Raw genomic sequence first — 22,801 nt, 5'->3', positions numbered from 1 at the left:
CTCTTTGTCAAGTCCTGCTTGTAAGCTGTCTTGGGGCACCTCTCTCCTGCAGGAATGTGCATCTTCCCTTGGCTTGAAGGCCACCCCCAGCTTTAGGAAACACGTTAAGGGTTCATTGCAGAGTGAGCAGGGCCAGGAATCATTGCAGAAGGATGTTTGGGGTTATAAGGGGAAAAATGGGATGCCTGTAATTCTCCAGAAAAAAAAAAAAAGGAAAGAAGTATCTATTTTTTGGCACCCTCCCTAACTCTGTGGATGCTGGTGAGTGACAGGTTTCTGAATTTTGCATCCCTAGTCTAGTGCCAGGAGTGAAAGTTCAGGATCAAATAAAGACTTGTCTGGATCAGTATTGATACATCTGAGGATCTTGTAACAGGTATCCTGAAGCTCGTAATATCAATTTATCTGCATTTTGCCAGGTGTAACATTTTTCACCATACCTGAAGCTATTGTGCCAGCAAACTACCAGAATTCCTTCTTCTGCACACCTATAATTACAGGTAGTCCTCAGTTAATGACTGCCCTGTTTAGCGACTGTTCAGAGTTACAATGGTGCTGAAAAAGTAACTTTACAACCAGTCATTGAACTTACCACTGTTGCAGCATGCCCATGGTCACGTGATCACGGCTTGGGTGCTTTGCAACCAGCACACATTTATGACCATCACAGCATCCCGTGGTTACGTGATTACGTTAGTTACGGAACTGATGTCATAAGTCCAGCATGATCACATGATGTTTTGCTTAACGACCACATTGCTTAGCAACAGAGTTGCTGATCCCAACTGTGGTTGTCAAGTGAGGACTACCTGTATTTATCTCCCTACTCCCATTCATCTTTTCTGTGATGCAGAGGGAAGAATGCAGGGTCCTCTGCCTCTTATATTCTGATAACTGAGTTAGTTTAAATCAAAAGATGACAAAGCTGAAGGTCATGCAGTCAACTTCAAGGTAAATCTGCACCTCCTTCAGCCCTAATCCAGTTATCCACTTGGGAATCTCTAGTGTTGTCTTCCAGCTCCCATCATTCACAGTTTGCTGGAGAAAATACATGCATGATAATTATGTTAGTCCAATATATTGGGAGAATGCCAGGTTGGGGTAACCTGTTTTAACCACATTAGCCATCCCTGTCTGAATCCCGCCAGAAGTGTTGGGACATTTAAAAAAATGAAAATGTCATGCTTGGAATGATTAGAGATGCAACTGAAAATAAAACAACCAATAGAGCAAAGCTATTATATAAACCTATGGTGAGTCTACCTGTAGTACAGTTCTGGTCACCATATGTGAGAAATGGAACTGCAGAGCTGAGAACGGTACTAAACAGAGCAACAAAAAAGTATTAGCAGGTTGGAGTAGCTTCCCTACGAGAAAAGATTACAGCTTCTGGAGCTAAGATGTATAAGTGGAAACATGATTGCTTGCTTGATTGATTATGTGCCATCAAGTCAGTGTTGACTCTTAGTGACCGCATAGATCAATTTTCTCCATGACGATCTGTCTCTAACGTGATCCTTCAGGTCTTCCAAAGGTGCACCCATCTCCACTGTAACTGAGTCCATCCACCTTGTTGCTGGTCATCCACTTCTTTTCCTCTTTCCTTCCACCTTTCCCAGCATCAGAGCCTTTTCCAGAGAGCAAGGTCTTCACATCATGTGCCCAAAGTAGGATAATGTGAGCCTGGTCGAGTGAGAACTCTGGGTTGATTTGTTCAGTGATCCATTCATTGGTTTACTTGGCTGTCCATGCTACCCTCAGGAGTCTTCTCCAACACCAAAGTTCAAAAGCATCAATGCTGTTCCTATCCTGCTTCTTCAAAGTCTAACTTTCACTTCCATAGAGTGTCACAGGGAACACCATTATTTGTACGATTCTGATCTTTGTAGCTATAGATACACCATGCCACTTGAATCTCTTTTCCAAGAAAACATGATAGAGATATATAACCTAGAAGAGGTTGGTGATGACATGGACACATCCCTGTCCAGACATGAGACTGAGGGGAGCTAAGGAGATATGTTTAGCTCTTAAAGCAAACAGTCCTCACTTCTGGACATGTGTTTCCTTGAACTGATGGCAGTAATGACAGGCACTTTGCAGATGCTTAGTGATGGTTTTTTTTCTCTTACCATCTGGAGCTCAGCTGGGGCATTAAAAATAGCTCAAGTTAAAAAGATCTGGTATAAGCTACAGATGGCAGTCTCTAGTATGAGACTCCATTGAGTCTGACTTCTGCTAACTACTTTGACATGACTCAGTGTCATTTTGCTTGCCAACAATACAGAAGTGGTTTCTCATTGCCTTCTTTTGGAGATGTTTATTCCTGACTTCTCTGTCTAGCCTACAACCCTGGCATTTCCTGGTGGTCTCCCGTTCAAGGACTCATCAAGCCAGAGGCTGTTTGTCTTTTTGCAAGAAGAGTCAGGCTTGGCCCGGTGCTGCCACCTGCTGTGACCGAAAAGGTGGAGGGAGAGAAGTTTTTCTCCTTCACAGTGTTAAAATTGATGGTCACCCATAAAAACTAAATGCTTAGAGATCCAGGACTGATAAACAGGAAGCATTTTTTTTTTTTTTGCACAAGGCTCCCCTTTATGGTTATTCAGAACGAGACCAGACAGATTCAAGGGGGAAATCAGATCAGGCTGTCGGCGGTGGTTAGTCTCGATGGCTGTTTGCTCTCTCCAGAATTACGGGCTGTTTCCTCGGTACCGGCTACTAAGGGGCAAAGTGGAGGAGGGGTGTCCTGCGTATTTGTGAGCGTCTATTTCTGCTTCCTTCAGACTCCTCTGCACGTGCTCAGAGAATCTGTCGCAACGGGGCCGGCTGCTGGGATAGGAAACCACCTCGCTCGCGCGGCCAAGTGCGCTGCCCCGAAAGCCGGACCAACCAGCAACTGGGTGGCGCTTTGGTTCCTCTCCCTGCCCTCCCCTTTGTTCGGCCAGCCTCTCCCTATACTGTAGCGGCGCAGCAGGCGCCGCCGCGTCGCACCTGCCGCAACAGGGACCAGCGGGCAAGCCGCTGACGCCGTGGCGTTGCTCCCTCGCCGAAAGTTGCACTGCGAGCGATCTGCTTCAGGAATCCGGATGCGCTCGGAGGAAGCAGCAGGAGCCACCGCTGCGCCAGCCTCGATAGGATCGCTCCGTGCTGGGACGCCGCACAGGGGTCTCCCGCGGCAGAAAGGGCGAGCAGATCCGGGTAACTGCAAGCAGAGCGCGCTGCCGGCGCTCGGCTGCAAGGCCAGCCCTCGCTCAGGCTCAGGATCTGGGCGCGGGGATAGCGGGCACTCGCTGCGGCGAGGCGAGGCGGGGGGGCGGTCGACGGCCCGGCGCGGGGCCATTTTAGCTCCCCTTCCAAGTCTGGGACACTTCTGGGCATCCGCGAAGGCGAGCGGATTTGGAGAGGCGGATCTAGACGCGTCTCCGGCGAGGAGGAGCAGCGGAGGCAGCGTTTCTTCTTCCCCGCGAGTCCGCGCGTGGGTGCTGCGGAAGGGGAGGGGTGGCTCAGGGAAGCCTGGCTCCGGAGGAGAGGGGAAGGAGGAGGGGGCGCCCTCCGAGGGAGGCCATGATGGGGGAGCGCCCAGACCGGCACACGAGCGGCGGGGCGGGGGGATTGGCTGCCAGTCACCCAGCGGAGGATGATTCAGGCGGCACGCTCGGCCCCATCCCGCCCCTTGCTCCTTTACACTCGCGCCGGCAGCGAGTTCCCGAGATAGCGATGAGCGCCGAGAAATCAGCCGGTAACACGGCGGAACTAGCGCGCAGGCGGGGGGTGGCGGTGGTGGAAGGAGAGGGCGCTGGTTGTCAGGCCGCTCAGCAGGGACGGGGGTGGCAGGGTGGCGGGCGGGCGGGGGGAGACTCCGAGGATTGCCGCGGGGCGGGAGGTGCAGGGGGCTCCTGTCCGGGGAGGGGGTCATCATTTTTTTCTCTTTCCTCCCCGATCCCCACCCTCTCGCCGCTGGCGTATGAAGATCCCGCGATGGAATCCCCGCACCTCGAATTGCTGGAGTCCCCGGAGGGCTGTCCCTCCCCTCTGGAGCTCAAGTCTGCCCCCAGTAAGAAGATGTGGGTCAAGCTCCGAGCGCTGTGAGTAACCCTGTCGCGGCTCTCCTGCGGTTCAGATCGGTCCCTCTTCTCTGCGGTTAGTTTTTCTGCCCCGGCACTCGCGCTACCTTTTAGTAGCCTTGGAGACTTCTTGCCGTCGGACTTGGCCTGGCAGCTGGATCGGTGGGCAAGGATTTGCTACAAGGGTGTGTGTGTACTTGTGGGAGGGGGAAAGGGGGCTTGGTTTGCAGCCCTGCTCCCCCTCCACGTGTGGTCTAGGCTCTGGACAGAGAATCGGGCATTCAGTGGTTCCCTGCGTCCAGTCACCCCGACTCCCCCCTTTGGGGTTCAATTAAGCTTCCATGCATCGGAGTGAGTTGATCATGCTGAATTTTGTGTATGCTGCTGACATTAGGTATTGCCAGGCTTCACCGCTGTGAGGCTTTTTTTCTTCTTTCCTGCCGCAGCAATTAATAGCTCTGGCTGAATAGCCTCAAGCTGCTTTGGTATGGGACTTCCCTCCCCCTTCCACGCTCCTGCTGTCGCCAGCAGCTCTTGTCAAGTGTTCAGTGGGGAGTTAGGCATCCTTCAGGTGGGGTGAGCGCGCGCAGGTGGAGTGAGCGCACGTTGAAAAGATGCTTGTTGCCATTTTGCATCTGTGAGGACTAGAAGCTTGAAGTGCATCCAAACAAAACCTGCCTGCCGCTCGTTCTGTCATTTAGGGTCCGCTGTGAGGTGTGAGAAGGAGTAATCACTCTCCCAAAGCAGTAGCGCATAGAATTAAGCACAGAAAGCCTCTCTTTCTCTTTCTGTACCTCTCTTCAGCTCATCACCTCTCACCTGTTGTTTTTGGTTATCATTAATTGAAGACTTAAGGTATTTTAGGGCCTGGGTGCAAAGATTGTGCTTAGCCATTGAGCTAAAGGCCCACAGCATACATATGAGAATGGTGTTTCACTGTCCCTGAAAAGTTCCAGGTGTGGACCTCAATGTGCATACACTGCGTGGCACAGCAGTTGAGGGACTGAACTACAGATCAGACAGCCTTTGGTTGAAATCTTCTTTACGTTATGGACATAGATAACCTTAGCTAACCCTATGTCTGCTGAGCAGTTTCCAGCGCTAGTATTATTATTATTCCTATTATCTAGAGTTAAGCCAGAACACTGCATGGTTTGGAGATGGCCCTTACCAGTGCGCTCAAAATAAAATCCCGTATCATTTGCCTGGGAAGCAGTCCCTGTTTAGCTCAGCGGAACAGAGTTCTGAGTCTACGCATTACCCCCCAGACCACACAGAGATCTGTGGCTTGAGGCAGCCTGGTTTTCATACAGAAGGCGTCAATTTATATAGTGAAACTTGTGGGATGTGGTGCAGTCTGCTGCATTTGGACACAAAGCCCTTGTATCTTTGCTCCTGAAATCTCCATCCCACAGTCCAGTGCTGTTCAGATGTTTTGGTGGCAACTCCCATCGCTCTCAGCTTGCCTCAGCTTTGCTCATAATGGCTAAGTCTGGTGGGGCTATAGTGCGGTGAGCCTGGATAGCAGTGATATTCTGTGGATTGGAATTTGTTAATGTACTGCTGTGTGCTGGAAACACATTGCTGAAATTCTGGAACTGCAGAGCGGGATGTGACTTGAAGGTGTCCTTTGCCCCATAATCCCCCACCCTTTTCGCTTCCATTATCTTGCCTGTTGTATGACCACCTGCAGAGAGCAAGAGCAAATGCTGGCTAATCTGCAGAGCTCACTGGGTGACCTTGAGCCGGCCAGCATCTCTCAGCCTAAGCTACCTGCTGGGGTTGTTGTGAAGATGAACTTGGAAAAAGAAGGAGAAATATCATTTAAACCACACTGAGCTCTTTTGAAAATCCAAACATGACCGTGTGTTAAAATGAAGAGCAGTTGTGCTTGCAGTTTAGATGGCTGAGCCATCCATGTAATCATTTCTCCAGCTTAGGTTGTATTCTTGCTCTTTAGGAATCTGGTTCTAGCTTAACGGGGCAACTCGTAAATAAGTTCTGCAGGAAAAGGAGGCACCCTCTATCAGTTTGGGTGCCAGTTTTTTTTAAATAACCAAAGCAGAGATTAGTACCTAACTGTGGATAGCTAACACTTTCAGAGGACTTGAATGGGACAAATACGATGTTTAGTCAATAGCTGGCAAATTTAATTAACTGGATATTTCAGTATTTAAAAAGAGAAGAGGAAGATTGTGGAGTGGCTGGAGTAGGACTGGTTGTAAACCTTCAGTGCTCGTTTTTTCTGCCTTGGAATTTTTCCCTGAGTTACTATGGGGAGGCAGTGTGAAATAGTGGTGGGACACAGAACTGAGAGATGCTGCGTAAGGCCAGGATGGGGCTGCAGCCAAGTGGCAGAACATCTGCTTGATTTGTAGGAGTTCTTGGCATTGAATCCTTGGCATTCCTAGTTAAAAGGATCCAGCAGCAGCCATTGGGGTAAGGTCCTGTTTTGAAACTCCAGAGGGTTATAGTTAGGCAGAGATGATCAGAAGTAGAGAACCCGGTGGCCTCCAGATGTTTTAGATGTCAGCTGCTATCGCCTACAACATCTGGAACAGATACCACAGGCTGGCATTAGTGATACTGACCTTTGGCCCCTAGACAGTATTCAACCATTGAATGTTTGTCCAACATCATCTTGGGAACCACTGGACTGGATGGCCTCCCTCCATGCTTACAAATTGAGGCTGTTAAGCACCATCTGAGCATTCTTCTTTGGAGACTCTTTAATTCAGTGGTAAAGCTTTCACTGGCTTCTCAGGATAAATATATAGGTTTATTAACCATGGAGAGACAGTTTTGTGTTAAGGCACCAGGCTAGAAACCAGGAGACCAGGAGTTCTAGTCCCACCATAAGCACAAAGCCAGCTAGGTGACCTTGGGCCAGTCACTCTGTCTCAGCCCTAGGAAGGAGGCAAGGCAAGCCACTTCTGAAAAACCTTGCCAAGAAAACTGCAGGAACCTGTCCAGGCAGTTGCCAGAAATCTGTGATGATAGATTGGGAATGGCCACGTGATCTCAGCATGTCCTGAGTCCCCTTGTCAGACAACCCTCCAATCCAGATTGTGCCTGTTCCTAGATTATAACTAGGGAAACTGAGACTGAAAAAGCTCACAGGTGCTTTTCTTGGCATGTTTTTCAAGGACACATGTGAAGCACCAAACTGTGAATGTGACACATTCAGGCATCGTACTGTCATGCAAGTCGAGGAGCTGGGAGTTACTGTGGACCTTGTAAAATATATACGTATTGGCAAATTTACATGTGCTGTAGTGAAATGTGTAAATGGGCACTGTGTCTTGTGAAATAGTCTCAAGGTTTATTTCTTCCTGTGTTCATTTTGAGGGAGAAATGGCATGATTTCCATGAAAGGAAAATATATTAAAAATTGAGATATTGGGGACACGATTAGGTTGGAACTGAACCTTACACTCAGATTTTTGTGTTGATGACTATTTTTGCACATTTTGTGAGCCTACAATTTGAGGTCAGTGATGTTTTGATACAGGAGACTTATGGCAAGTTTATTTTAATTAGGGTGGGTTTGAATCTGATTAGAACAAAATGAGGGGAACCGTATGCTTTACTTTTTCCCTAGGTTCAGAATTATCCTTCCATCTTCCCCATGGTTATTCAGTTCTCTTTGTTCATGTCTTGTGGCCATGATTCCCACAAATATTTCATGCATGGTGTAGAATTGTATTTCTCCATTTCTGAGCTGGCTTTCCTGACAATTAGTTGCAGTGCTTATTCAAATACAGTCTTTTAAAAGTGTAGGAAAATCAATATATATTTTGTTGTTCTTGTGTATGATTTTATACAGTTCTGTCTTATTTTCTGTAGTTTATCCCCTTAACATTAAGCATCCCTCAATATTTGGGCTTTTCCCCATAGGGAAGCTGCTACAATTTTTAAAATAATTTTCAGTGGCCTTTTCTGGTGCTTTTTCCTTTTCTGCTGTGCTATCCTACGGATAAGGTTATCAACAAACAATGCTTCCAGATTTTGTGACCTGATTTAAACCACAGCTAAAGCACTGATCTGGGCAAATTTTCCATATGATTTCCTTCTTCATATATATTTATGCATGCATCATGTGTTGTTAGCTTCTATACATATAGCATTAACATGCCACACACTTGTGGGTGTAGGTCACAGATTACTGACATCCTGGTAATGTTGATGTGCATATGATGGAGTCATGTAGAAGATATGCCCAGGAAAATGTTGCATACATTGCCTGCATCCCATTTATACTGGAGCTCAGTCTACTGTCATTTGTGAGTTTTTTCAGTAGCTTCCCCTAATTTCATCCTCAAGGTATGGGAACTTCCTCATGACCATATTTTTCTCCAATCCTGTCCCTTGGCTGTAAAAGAATCAGTAGTTTTCATCAAGCCATCTCTTGGTTAAAGAAATTTGGAAGGAGGCCTTGAAGAAGGGAACATTGGGGCCAGTGCCTCAAAATTTGACTCCTTGTAAGGTGACAGAAGGGTCTAACAGTTTGTTAGATATCTTTTAGTCCATGCCTTTCATTGGCTCTTGGTTGGCATCTTTTGGAGCTGAATATACTTGGGGATGTATAATTGCAGACTTGTAGATGATCAAGCAGTATTACAGGATACCGGGATGGGGAACTGGTGGCTTTCTAGGTACAGTGGAACCTCGGGTTACGAACGCTTCTGTTAACGACCTTTTCGGGTTACGACCAGCTCCGGCCGCAAAATTTTGCTTCAGTTTGCGTACTCCGTCTCGGGGTATGAACAGGATACGTGGCCATTTTTCTGCCCCTGACACGTGGTCCGCGGCCATTTTTCTGCCCCTGACACGTGGTCCGCGGCCATTTTCCTGCCCCTGACACGTGGTCCGCGGCCATTTTCCCGCCCCTGACACGTGGTCCGTGGCCATTTTCCCGCCCCTGACACGTGGTCTGCGGCCATTTTCCGCCCCTGACACGTGGTCGTAGGGAGGGGGACTCTCCCTCCAAGCAATAGCCGCCTCCCTGTCCTCCACGCCAGAACGGATTAACGGTAATTACATTGAACCTTATGGGGAAATTTCCTTCGGGTTGCGACCAATTCGGGTTGCGGCCAGAGTCACGGAACTAATTAAGTTCGTAAACCGAGGTTCCACTGTATTACTGAATTATAGCTTCCAGCATCCCTCATGGGTGGGTAGCACTGAGAGTGTTGGGAGCTGAGCAACGTATCCTCTCCTTTATGGTAGCTAGAAATCTTCCTGGGTTGGAAACTTGAATAGGTGGGCTGAAATTTCACCATTGTTCAGGGTTTTGATATAGTATTGCCCCTCAGAGTTTTATACTTAAAAAAAAAAAACCATGAATATTTGGCAATGCTGGATTGCTCTGAAATATGGAAGAAACATTTTTAGTGTTGAAAAAAGCTTTGATGATTCCCTAAACATGCCTGGTTGCCCACTCAATATGTATTTGTTTCCTGCTGGTCTTGTTCCCGGATCTGTTTCAGCCCTGGCACAGCTGTTTTGCTGGAGAGTGTATTTATCTGTTTACATTGATTTGTATGACCCCTCAACAAATGATTCTAGACAGCTTATGTCATTAAACTGATGTGTGTAAAATAAAAACCATAAATAAATACAGCACAAATGAAACGTGAATACAAACTATCAACTCCTGATCTGAATGGTTGTTACCAGTCCTGGAGCACCTTCTGCTTTGAAGGCTCTCTGAAAAAGTCCACCTTTTCTGCATATTAATATGGAAGGGGTCATTGTGATCTTGAGGGCAGAGTATTCTAGAGTGAGGGTGCTGCTACCACCAGGAAGGTTTGCTTCTGAGTTCCAATCCCCTTCATGGCTTGGGGAGACAAATCTGCAGCAAACTTCCTTTGCCCAGGCATAGCCAGTGAGCAGATTCTATGTGGAACAGACAGTCCCAAGATATCAATGACTGGAGTCAGAAATACATCTCCTTACAGGTTGCATTGCCCATGTCTTGGGAAGAAGACAACCAGTGTTGAAGGCAAATGCTGAAGCACATGCTGAAGCTTTGGCAGAGTCGGCTTCAAAGGGCTTGCGCTTGAGTGGGGCTTGGGCTGTTTGAACGTCATGTATTTGGTGGGAAGATGACTGGCAACTGTGGATGTGCGTTGGGCTGCTTGTGTCCCAAGAAGACTTGCCATTGCATTTGTAACTCTGAAAGACATTCTGCAGAGGAGGAGAAGGGTGAAAAATCCTCCACCAAGCATCTATTGGGGCATAGCTTTGATTGGTAGGTATTTTTGTAAAGTTTGCCAAGGGTGGCGGGGGGAGGTCTTTTCAGCATTCCTTCTTAACTTACGTCTGTTGCTTCAAGGTTGCACTTCTTATCGCTTTCCTTAGATATACTTGATCTTATCTGCCTACTCTGTCCTTGAATCCTGTTAACAGAGTAGTTTAATACCCATGTTCTTTGTGAGTGCATTATGATATTGTATCTAATGGAATATTGTAAGGATGTTCCTAAGATACTCTGTGTGTGCATATCTATACCTACACCTTCTGTCTTTCTCAGTGGAGATTGAAGTTGGAGGATATTCTAGGGCTACCAGATTTGGACTGAAAAAATCTATATGAGCAATAGATGACAGCAGATATCTAGTCCTAGAATATCCTCCATTGTCAATCTCAACTTTGAGACTGAAGTTATTCCGGATCCTGTTTTTCTTACACAGGCCTTGTGTGGATTTGATTACAGGAGAATATGGTGTCTTCTTTGCATTTTTCATCCATTATCTCTGGCCTCCATTTTGTATTGTTGGATAATGATGGTTTTGCAGTTATGCTAGATACTGTACAAAAGAGAGCAGCCTTCTCCAGTTTGGTACTCTCCAGATGGGTTGAACTGTTACTCTCATCACCCCCCTCCCTTAATGGAGGATGATGGAAATTAGTCCAGAAATATCAGACAGATTGGGGTAAAGCTATAGAATAGGTTGGATTCCTTGTCCGGAGGGAGGGGAACATGTATGGTATGAGGATTTTAGCAGTGTTAGCTGTTAAAGGTGAAACTACACATAAGGAAAGGGAACATGGGGTTTATAAGGCTACATTTCCCTTTTAATGCAAATCATAATATTGGAAAGTTATAGCAGGTGGCGGCAACTAGCCAACCTTGGCTCATCTTTAAAAGTTAAGCAGTGTTGGACCTGGTTAACACTTGGTTGAGAGAAACCATCAGGCAATTCCAGGGTAGTAGGCTAGGTGGGAAATTAAAAAAAAACCAATATGGAAGAAGATAATGGCAAACCATTTCCATACTGTACATGTAATCACTGAACCTCTCTCAAACTACTTAGAACTCTCTCCAAAATTATATAAACTGATTGCACTGGGATAACATAATGCACCTGCTGGATTTGGGGAATAACTTCATCTTAGAGGATTGATCTGTGCTTCAGGAAATACCAATTTACTTGGGTTTTTCTCTCTCTAAAATTGAGGAGGCAAATTAAGTCATTGTCCTTTTTCCTAGCCTACAGCACTGTCTAAATAATTGAACCTGACCTATGTTTCTGCTGACTCCTGCCATTGCTGTTTCATTTTTGTAATTTAATGGCTGTGTTATGTCTGTATTTGTTTTTTAAACTGTTTGTGATTGCATCTTTTTGCTGTCTTGTTTTCCTTTTAATTCCAAACAGCCCATATATTAGCTTGGCAGCTAGTACATTTTAAGATCTGTGTTGGGAGATGTTCCTTCATGGGCTACCCAACTGCAATTGTCCCTCCTGACAATTGGATGTTAACAGGGATAGAATTGTGCAGGTAGTCCTGCCCAGTCATGTGACCATTTAGGGTTCTAGATTGTTGTGGATGAATGTGAAGAAAATTGAACACTCTGGAAGGGAACTACACTCCAGTCTTCTAGTTGTTGTCAGTATTGAATGGCATGTTTAATGCTAATGTGGCCTTCCTTCATAAACCCACTCCTTTCAATGTTCTACTGGAGCCAAATGGGAGAAGCCATAAGGTAGCAGATACCATACCCCTTTCACAGAGGCTTGCATGTGGGAACTGAGCAAGAACAGTACAATGTAAGTGTTATAAACCTGAAAGAATCTTGGCTGAAATCCTCAGAAGAAAGTCCAAGAATACCGAATGATTTTGCTCAGCTGGTTCTAGAAAGCACAGATGGTTTTTATCTTCTTGACAATCCTGTGAGGTAGCTTATGGAAAGAAAGAGTGACTGGCTCAAGCTCTCTCTTTGGCCTTGTGGGCTGAGCAAGGATTTGTATCTGGGTCCACCTGAGCTATGCCCAGCTCACTGCTAACTGCTCCACACTGCAGTTTTCTCCAATTTGCTGACCTCCAGTTGAGCTGGGAATACAGGTTCCATTATGGCAGGGAGGGAGTGCATCTGGAGGGCTCTGGATTGGTAAAGGCTGTTATGCTGGTGCTTGGAGGGATTTTCAGTATTTTACTTTACTTTGTCAGAGCTGAGGAGACTTGATTCTGTTGATAGTTACAGGAAGAGGTGATGTTCAGCTGGCTGGAAGAAACTTGTTCGAGCCAATTGGGCGTTAGCTTTAGGATTTGGTATCTAGAAATGGGTTTGACAGCTCTTAGACCAAATGAACCTTGAGTTTCAATCAAGATTGAGTCACAGCATCTCCTTTGCAGAGCCAGATGCAGTTGTTTGGATTCCTATCCAAGCAGGTGGTATGGCAGAGCTGTGTTCGACTGATTTGTCATCTCCTCAGTGGGTGATGAATTTGTGCAGTTTCTTCATGTTATGTGAATAACATCCATCAATGTACATTGGATGCATTCAGAGGCCTATTTGAATTGGCTGTGTCTATATGCACAATTGGGTTAGTTTTTGAAACTCTCTTTGCACATTAGTCCCTACGTCCCTTGACACAGAGATGGTTTGAGGCAGTCAGATTCTGTCTTAGTAATTGGGTTTTGCAGGCAGCAGTGAGTTTTACATTTAGCAGGAATCAAGTTAGTCTGGCCAGGTATAATCAGCTGATATGATGTATGGGGATGTGTTTGAAGACCTCTGAAATTTAGCTTACACTATACTCCAGAGTTGCGTTGTATTTCTTGCTATGTTATTGTTGATGGGATCAGGATAATACATGGAAAACCTATCTGACACACAGAAACGGCAGAGTTAGAAACTGTAACAGGACATTTGGCACACCAAGTTTTTTAATGTCCAATACTAGGTTTTCCAAAATATACCCTATACATTTTTCCCCAATGGAAACACTGCTGTAAATTCACCATAATTGGGTTTTCATTTCCATTTTGACAATTTTCACATTGCATGCATTAATAAATATATTTTCTATGAGTTGGCTGTATGTGGTTAGGTTTGGGAAATGGTGGTATGAATCCATTTTGCTTGGCCTCAGCCTCTCTCAACTTGATGCCTTTATGTGTTGGATTTCCACAATTCCTTATTGGGGAAGTCTGAGTGTTTCTGTTGTAGATGGGTCAGTTTGATGGGTAGAGTCTTGGTGAGTACATCCCACCAGGCAAAATGAAGTAGTAGACCCATTCCCAGCAAGCAAAGTCTTGTCAGATGGTTGGCTTCAGGGAATTGTTGTGCTACATGTTCAAATTCAGTTAAGTAGGCTGGATCAGGACCATGGACAGCTCCTAATGTAGTTGGATGACCCTGTGGGTTTTGCCTTTGACAGTTGCAAGGCGATACTGCTTCAGCAGAGTTGTGCTTTTAGGCAAGCTTTCTTCTGTATTGGCTACACGTGTTTGAAGAAACTGACTGTGGTCCCTAACATGCCATAGCCTGGATCTATTATTATTTTACTTATGTGAGATTGAGAGGATGAATGAGGTGTTAGGGGGTAGTTTTCTGAGTTCAAGAGTTGTGGCAGGATCAAAATCTCTGGTGATGATTTTGGAGACAGAAAATATACCAATATTTATCTTTTAGGGAAAGCATTCTGAATCTCAGCTTTATCTGAATCCTTTTCAGAGCATTGGGAGACTATGGGTTTAGTCAACATGAGAGAACAAGGAAGGAAAGTTTCCACTTTGCAAATGGGGATCAAAGCTAGATTCACCGTTGATCAGACATCTGAGCCTAGTTATATTTCTTCTGTTGTCCTACCTACTGTACTGTACTATATTACCATCAAGATTCTGATTTAATCTTCTGAGTTCTTTTGTCTGGAAGTATCCACTAAAGCAATAATAATTTTTTTGGAATATGGAAAGGATTCAGTATTTAGACTATATTACCTCTGAAGAATTTAGCGATTTATGGTATGCTTTGATTGCTTTTTATATGGGGAAATAAAGTGATAAATCCATTACACTTTGTTGAATACCTGTATGCAGAATTATGAGTAAATATCCACATACACATGCCAGGTTTCCTGAATAGAAGCTTGGTCATGGGATTAGGGTTTGGAAGCCAGGATATTCCAGATTTTGTGATTAGGATATGTTAGTGATAAACAAATAGGTGTTCATGTGTTCTGATATGTCCGCAGACCTCTCCCTTGCTGTCCACCAAGTCCACTGATGGCATTTTTAATAAAAAGTGCCCTATTGTTTCAGAAGATTCCCTACTTACTCTTGTGCAAACCATTAGGAAATCATGGATAAGCTAACCAAGTAGTCATTTAGATAGTTTTCAATCCATCTAAAATATAGTCACCTATGAACCTGTGAATCTCATGGGGGACGAGTAACAAACAAGCTTTACCATGAGAAAGAGATGGATCACTTGATGCCGCGCTAACTCTTGTGTGCCTGAAAATCTTAACAGATTTATTGTAGCAGAATCTTTTGGGGACAGGAGTCACTCCTTCAGATGGGAAAAGTATTATCCTCAGTTAGCAGAGAAAGATGTCTGGGTAATGGGAAAGGATAAATAAACTGTGGGGTGAAAAAGGCCATGAGATTTACCTGTGACATTTCTCTGCAGGACTCTGCTGAGTCCAAGATAAGCACATAAACCATTCTTACTTGCAGTAATTGGCAATCATGCAATCTTCCTGGATTTTTAAAAAGTAAAAGATTTATCACGCTGGAAACATTTGTGGTTCAATGCATCTTGGCCTCTCAACAGCACTGAGTGGAGCCAGATTTGGTTAACTGAACAAAACATCAGTTGCCAGTGGTGTGTGTGTGTGTGTGTGTTTGTGTTTGTGTTTGTGTATCTACATATAGCTTAGTCCAAGCCAAGAGTGAGACTTTGATAGAGTTTGTGAAACTCTGTACAGGTAGTCCTTGGTTAACTATGGTAATTGGGACAGGAATTTCTGTCACTAAGCGGTGCAGTCATAAAGCGTGACATCATGTGACTGTATCACTTAGTGATGGCAATTCAGGCACTCCCCATTGTTGTTGTTAAGTGAGGGTCGCAGGTCATTAAGCAAGTCACAGGTGCTTGCAAGCAGGCCAGAAGGCAGGTAAGTGGCTGCTACCGGGCGGGGGAGGGTATGCGGGTGGCCTGCGAGGCACAACATGAGTATGGTGGGGCCGGGGGTAGCTGCTGCCAGGTGGGGGAGAGTGCAAGTGACTTACTAGAGCAACTTGTGACCTTCCCTGCTGGCTTCCCCATTTGCTTGTGGGAAGCCGGCAGGGAAGGTCGCAAATGGTGATGTGACTGGGACGCTGCAACCACTGTAAGTGCGAACCGCTTGCCAAGCGCCCAGATTGCGATCATGTGCTGGGACAGCTGGAACTTTGAGGACCGGTCTTAGGCACCATTTGTTCAGCGCTGTCATAACTTTGAATGGTCACTGAATGAGTGGTTGTTAAATGAGGACTACCTGTAGGTTTCTTGGCCCAGTCAACTATTTGTCAACTATTGGCAAAGCTCCCTGGGGGACTTGGCAGGCCTGTGAGATTTATCCTTGATAGTAATAACAATTCATGGCTTGCCCCTGTGGTGGTCAACATTGCAAATGAAGTTAAATAACCACTCAGTATTAATGATGCAGCCAGTAGGCTGACTTCAGAGTAAGCCATGGGAGACAGTGGCTGCAATCTTGCAAGAGAGAGATTTGAGGATATCCAAATAGTTTATGAGTTCATAGCAGCAGCATAATAGTTTATCCTGTGTTTAAACATTTAGTCAGGGTTGCCAGAAAAAATCTCTCCCCTTCCCCCTCCTTTTTTTTTGTGCTTAAGATGAATTGTTTTGAAGCAGTTGTACCCTTGGGATATGAATGGACAGACTTCCGGCTTGCAGAACTGCCTTTTGTGTTTTTACTAGAAGTTGGCCAAGTGGGATCAGGTGCAGGATAAGAGCTTTTTTTTTGGAGGGGGGGTAGACATAATCCTTAATTCAGAAATAGGATCCTGGTTTTTCTAATGATCCTTTTACCTAATCTAGTTCTGGGGGGAAAGGAAACACTCTGTGGTTGTTGCTGTAGCTAGTGCTAAGTAATTGGGGCTGAGAAACCATTGTTCATCTATTGTGAATTAGCCATACAAAACTCATAGCAGAATTTGGATGAATCCTGAACTGAACTGCATTCTGTCTGATCAAATTCAAAATTAAGGAACAGTCCTCCAAATTGCCCTCAGCCATTTCCGAGTCTTCTGAACACTTCAGGAATAATTTGAATATCCATGGATATGCAGACATTCTGACTACAAAAGCATATATGTTTTGTTCCCCAATTTTCTCCATGGAAGTAAATAGTTACGGCATGGTGAAAGAAGTGTGAGTTTTGTGACTGACAACTAACAGGGGACTACTTAGGATTCCCTTTTTGACTTTCTGGAGGAAAGGGGTATAGAGAGAACTTACCACAAACTGCTCTTGCATTTTCACTGCATTTTGTAGCTGTGTGTCCTAGTTTGCCAGTTGCAAGAATACTTTTTTGGCTGAAGTGTGATATTTGGATTCAAAAAGATTGTATGCTCCTGAAGGCTTTACAGTCAGGTGGGTTTTTATGATTACACAAAGTATTAATTTAACACTTTCTGTATGTGTAAATCACAGGGTCACAAAATAAAGAATATGCCAACTGAAGAAGAATGTTATTCATTTATCTGATTTCTGTCTCATCCTTCTACTCAACCAAATACTCAGGGGAGCTACTGAGTAAGCATCCAGTCCTTTTTAAAAATTTCATTGCAATTTCCAAGAAAGTTCTCTTTCACTATGATTGATTATGTGCCATCGAGTCATTTTTGACTTCTAACAACTGCATAGGTACATTTTCTCCATGACGATCTGTCCCTAACCTAGTCTTTCAGGTCTTCCAATGGAATAACCATTGCTGCTGGAATGGAGTTCATTCTCCTTTCTGCTGGGTGTCCTCTTCTTCCCTTTCCTTCCACCTTTTCCAGCATTAGAGCTTTTTCTAGAGAGCTCGGTCTTTGCGTAATACGTCCAAAGTAGGATAATTTGCACCTGCACATTTTCATAATATTTCCTTACTGGATTGTGCGCCATCACCTTGGTCAAGGATGAAGTGCTTTAAATTTGGATGACTCTGCCAGTTGAGTAGACAATAAAACATAAGAGATACTTTGATGCTGTGTTTCATTCATGATAATTCCCCAACCCTTTTTCTCTCCTGCTAACAATTTGCAAGTTACTTTAATGGGGCCACGGGTATGCTGTATATTTTCACCAAGAGTGCTTCCAAACCCTGGGGAAAAGAGCAAATTGTTTTTAAAATCAGTAAGCTGTAAAATCTGCTCTTGTACAACCTGTATTGGTCATACCCTGATACTTTACAGGATATTTAGGAACACCTCTAAAAGATATGCATACAAATTGCCTGTACTTACTTGACTAAAATCGGACAACTGTGCCTGTAGATTGTGTCCAGTTTTGGTCAAAAGGCAAAATAAGCATTGACATTTGTTGATTTCCTAGTGAGAAACACTGAGGAGACATAAATGTTCAGGTTGCTCATGGTGATATTTGGATTTGGATTTGAGCTGAACCAAGTATTTTCCAAAGCAGACTGAGCCAAATAAGGATTTTTTCAAATTACTGAAGTCCAAATTAGACTTTGTAGTTGATATGTTTAGGCTGGCTCCCCCCTCCCCCATTTGTTAAAATCCAGATTTTCTTCTACTCAGATGTGGAGACTATGCATACTCTTACCAGAATTCTTGATTTTTAAGGGATAGCACTGCTAGATTCAGGAAATACTTCATTTCCCTCATACATTTTCACAGTTGCAACAATCAAGAGAATTGGTGATTACTCCATAGATTAGGAACATATCATTGGAAAGAGAGAGCACGAGGGAAAGAGAATGACTCGCCCAATGATTGGTTCTGCCAAGGGAAAATCCCTGCACTGAAGCCATTTGACGATCATTGCATGTGACAGTCACAAACGACAGTGTTTCCTGGTATGTACAGTATGTGAATAAGGGGTTTTCAATTGTGAGTTTTGCTTTAAGTAAGTTGCTCTTTGGAATTTGGGGCCTATAAATGATTGGAGGCTTTTTTTTATTAGTTCTTCTAGAAGCTCTATACATCATGCATCTGAAAAGTGGGCTCAGGTCTATGAAAGGTTATGCCACAATTGATTTTCTTACCCTTTAATAGAATTCATGGCGCTTTATTGCCACAAGAGAATAAGTCAGCTACTCCTCTGGAGTTTTAAAAGGCCGAGATGTCTGGCTGTCATGGCACCTTCTGTGTTGAGGGTGGCAACCTTTTTGTGGCCAAGGACCACTTTTAATGTTTTTGGAGAGCTGACGGCCCCTATGTTGTACACAGCAGTTGGGATTTTTTTCCCCATGAATTTGGAGGGTTCTTTGTTTTTTGTTTTCTTAACTATAATATGCTTATTTTAGATTGTATGCTATAGTTCTGTGAGGTGAGTTGGGCTGAGAGAGTTGGGCCCAAAGTCACCCAGCCAGCTTTCATGCCTAAGGCAGGACTAGAACACACTGTCTCCTGCTTTCTAGCCTGGTGCCTTAACCACTAGACCAGACTGGTTCTCTAGACCAAAACTGGCAAAACTAGACAAAAATTAAACTAGCCCAAACTGGCAAATTGACAGTGAAGAGCCGATAAACAAACCCTCTGTAGTTTGCCTTTTTGGTGGAAAAGTGACTGATAAGTGTAAAAAAAAAAATAGAATGGAATAAGGATCATATTAATATTGATGCATTTCTGTGTTTTCACCTGGGAAGATTGCTTTGGTCCTTTGAACGTGGTAAGGATACTTGCTGTTTTCTTCCTGTTAATGTGACAAATGGCCTGTGGGTGGCAGCATCGGTGAGCCGTCTGTCTTGGGTTGGTATTCTCTTCACGGGTTGCTGGAGAAATTTGCACTGACACTGGAGTGAGGGTTGTAGTGCAGAGGCAAATCTGCTTTGCCATTGAAAAATTCACATTCTCCAAGAGGCTGTAGTCACCAGTTGTGAGTCCTGACTTGTGTAGCTGTAGGAACTGTGTGATCGCTGCGTTCATTGTTGTTCTTATGTTTTTAGGTATAGGGCTAGTATGTCAAAACTAGATTCTCTCAATCTCTCTAACGTATGAAGAAGACCTCAGATGGGATCTTCTAGCCTGCTTAAGAGAGTTGTTGGAGAACTATGGGAGAAATTAAAACCCAGAGTCTCTCTGCTTCCCTACTTGACATGCAACACGGCCTCTCCTCCTGCAGCTGTCCAGCCAGTTTTTGCTTCAGGTTTCTGTTGCTTGACCTTCATCTTTCATCTGGCAGACAGGAATGACTTGTTTGTGTTCCTTCCCCAACCTTGCTGAAGGACAGGATTGGGGTGGGCTCTGTTGGAGGGCTAGGTCTTTGCCAGCTGCCTTCTTTCTTTGAGTGGTTTTTGGCAAATGAACAAGTTACCTTGAAGTCTTTGCAGCGTGGGAACTAAAACTGGGAGAGGGGACTACATAGAAATGGTTTCCGAAACGTATGCCCAAATCTTGGGTTCTGCCAGCTTCAGATTGCAGGGGAGGTTGATGTGACTGAATGTTCTGAAATTACTCCAATGAACAAACACATAAATCAGATAAACATCTCTGCATGCTGAAAACTAGACTCTCAGGGAGAAAGGTTGTAGCCTTGCATCTCAATGACATGTTTTTTTTTCTGATGTGCAGGGAGTTTTGTATGGAGGTCCTCACGCATTGCAGGGCCCCCGCTCCTGATTGAACACCCTTAAATATCTAAAATTGAACTAAAATCCTTGGCAATACAGTACATACTATGACGGCTTCCTTCTTAGTTTTCTCCTCTTACTTAAATGCAAGATTTGCTAAACGTCACTGGTTGTTTACGTGTGTCAAGCATAGACAGTCTCTGAGTGCTGAATTAGTGTAGCCTTTTGGCAAAAGTGTATTAGCCATTAGAATATGGGTTTGAAATGTGCCTCCTGTGAGGGATTCTATATCTCTGAAATAATTCACCACAACAGCAGCGTGTCTGTCTTCCAGGAATGGGAGACACTGTTAACTACAAAGCTCCTTTTAGATGGATGGACTCTTTTCAGATCTTAAGGGTGATGGAAGGACATGAGAAGGTGAATCCATGATGGGGTTGTTTGGCTTTGGTTTAGCATGTGGTGCCAACCCAGCTGTTGTGTTTTGAGAACTCTGTTTTCTTGCCTAGTGTGATGTGGGACTTCAACTAGTTGGGGCTTGTTGAGGACTAGGACTGAACAAATTTGGGGGTAGCTCCATTAGTGAACATCCATTGAAGGGGAACCATGACTGATGCTCCTGATTTTAAATTATGACGTACTGTATCAATATCCTCCCTTTTCTGTATGGGCTCCAGGCTTTTATCTTCATAGCAGCAACATGGTAAATTAGATGAGATTGTGAGCAAGCAACCGGGCAGTGTTCAGTTTTCCAGGGAACTCGATGGTTGGTAGGGTCTTGAACTTGGGAAACCATGGCGCAAGATTGGCATTGTATTACCTTGAATCTGTGAGTCAGGAGTTGCTGGGAGGCAAGTTCAATGTGTATCCAGTAGAAAGGAGACAGGGAAAGTTGCAATGAGTTAAGAAATCTCTGCATCAGATCATGTTCCGGTTGTCTGCTCTGTCTGCAGAATGTTGTTAATTGTTCTTCTTTTGTTTTCATTAAGCACTGCTTTAGACTGTACTGTAGTGACCCAAAGTGAATGAAGACTTTGCGGTCTCTCTACTTCCAACCCTGCCCCCGTTTTCTTCCGCTTTTCCCCACCTCATCTTCCCAGGAACTGGGCTGATGTCCTAGCAGTTAGGAGATTACTGGTGGACCCATCTGCGAGAGCAGTTCTGTTTCGGTGGCCATTCTGTGGCCACTTAAGGCGCTTTTAAAAAATAAACTGAATCAAAAGCAAAAATTGGCATCAAACGATACACCCCCCCCGATAAATAAATAACTAAATCCATTTCACATAAGCAGGAGGCAAGAAGAGAACAATTTCTTCCCCCTTTAATCTTTGCTGGATCGTATGAGGCTTGTGATAATGTCTTTGCCTTTGAAACGAGAGAAGAATATTTGAGTATGTTTTTCTACATCCTCTGCCTACTAATTCTCCAGCAACTACAAAGCGAAGGAGGTGTGGGAACAGGTCTCTGGGAGAAGAGAGTGCTTAATACCTCTGACTGCCCAAGTGAAGATTAAATCCTCAAGGGATGACCGAAGAAAGACAGGGATGTACAGCCTGAGGTCTTGGGGAGGCAGCCTGCATGTGGCCTCCCCTGCTTCTTCAAAAGTTATACTACAATCATAATAGAGTGGAAAGGGTCTTCAGGGGGTCATGTAATCTGACCCCCTGCTTGGTGTAGAATCAGTCAAAACATTTGGTTGCCACCAGTGTTAGTTTTCTGTGTGACCAAAGGGGAAAAGAATTGATGTAGAAAACAATAATGTGAACTTTAATTGGTGAAATTAATTCTAGCATTTCAGTTACATTAAAACAGAATTTGTTTCACTGTTGGCCCCCTCTATTTTCCTGGATGTATCACTAAAGGGCCCAAAATTTGAAAAAAGGGTTGAGTTTTCATGGAAATAGCTGCTTTTTTTCCTCCTTTATTCAAGCCATTGTTGCTGGCGGGTAGGGTGCACTTGGCGTATGCTTCCAAACACTCTGTTATAAATGTACATGTTCTAGGTCCAAGTCTTGTGATTTTTCTTTCCTTTTTTTTTAAACAACATTTTGGCTACAATTAAACTTGGATTAAAGCATGCAAGAAGTGGTGCTGCTCTTGAATGTTCCTCTGTTGTGTATTGTATATTTTGCATATTCAGGAGGAGACTCCCATCATGGTAAATGGCTTTTGGGTTTGAGGAAGCTCTAGTTGCACTGTGTGTAAAAATAAAGACTGTGGGATTTGGAGATTTCAGTGTGTGTGTGATGGTGGTGGGGGTGAGGAACATTGGTGCACCAGCCTGTGTCTCAAGTTGTTCTGCTGGTGCTCACAAGTGTGGCCTCAGAGTCCTTGCAGATTCCAATATCTGAAATACCATTTACTGAGGTGGGTTCAGGGAAAGATGGTCCTTCTTTCTCAAGATGCCTACTCTGAGCCCTGATGGAGCGCTCTTGCCTCTGTCTGGCAAATGCTCAGAAACTTGGCTAGCGATGTTATGGGTCAGCTGGCTGGCTCCTGACTGCCTGTATCTCAGAGAAGCCACCTTGAAGGCCTGCTTGGCTCAGCATTGTGGTGCGGTTCCTTGTCCTTTGCCAGCTTCATTTGATCAAACAGAAAATTCATTGAGCTGCGCTGGGCCCCAGGATCCCTCACCAGCACTCTTGCCCCAAAGCTCCTGGCTTCTCAATGTTATTCTTTGATCTTCCCATGGCACCC

At 44.5% G+C, this 22,801-nt stretch overlaps 1 protein-coding gene across 1 annotated transcript in view; it reads left to right on the top strand.

The window, feature by feature from the left end:
* Positions 1–3,551: 3,551 nt before the first annotated feature.
* PDE1B (phosphodiesterase 1B) overlaps positions 3,552–22,801 on the top strand; it is a 122,188-nt gene continuing 102,938 nt past the window's right edge. The window contains exons 1-2 of the mRNA XM_088137930.1: positions 3,552–3,739; positions 3,971–4,085. Coding sequence (XP_087994056.1) covers positions 3,565–3,739; positions 3,971–4,085 — 290 coding nt within the window. The 5' untranslated portion in view covers positions 3,552–3,564. The remainder of the gene's footprint in view (positions 3,740–3,970; positions 4,086–22,801) is intronic.

This window comes from Python bivittatus, unplaced genomic scaffold, assembly GCF_059951505.1.
Source record: "Python bivittatus isolate LINGU-HERP-01145 unplaced genomic scaffold, Pbiv_v1 ctg000220_np1212, whole genome shotgun sequence".
Taxonomy (NCBI): Eukaryota; Metazoa; Chordata; class Lepidosauria; order Squamata; family Pythonidae; genus Python; species Python bivittatus.
This window is presented reverse-complemented; position numbering and strand designations above follow the sequence as displayed.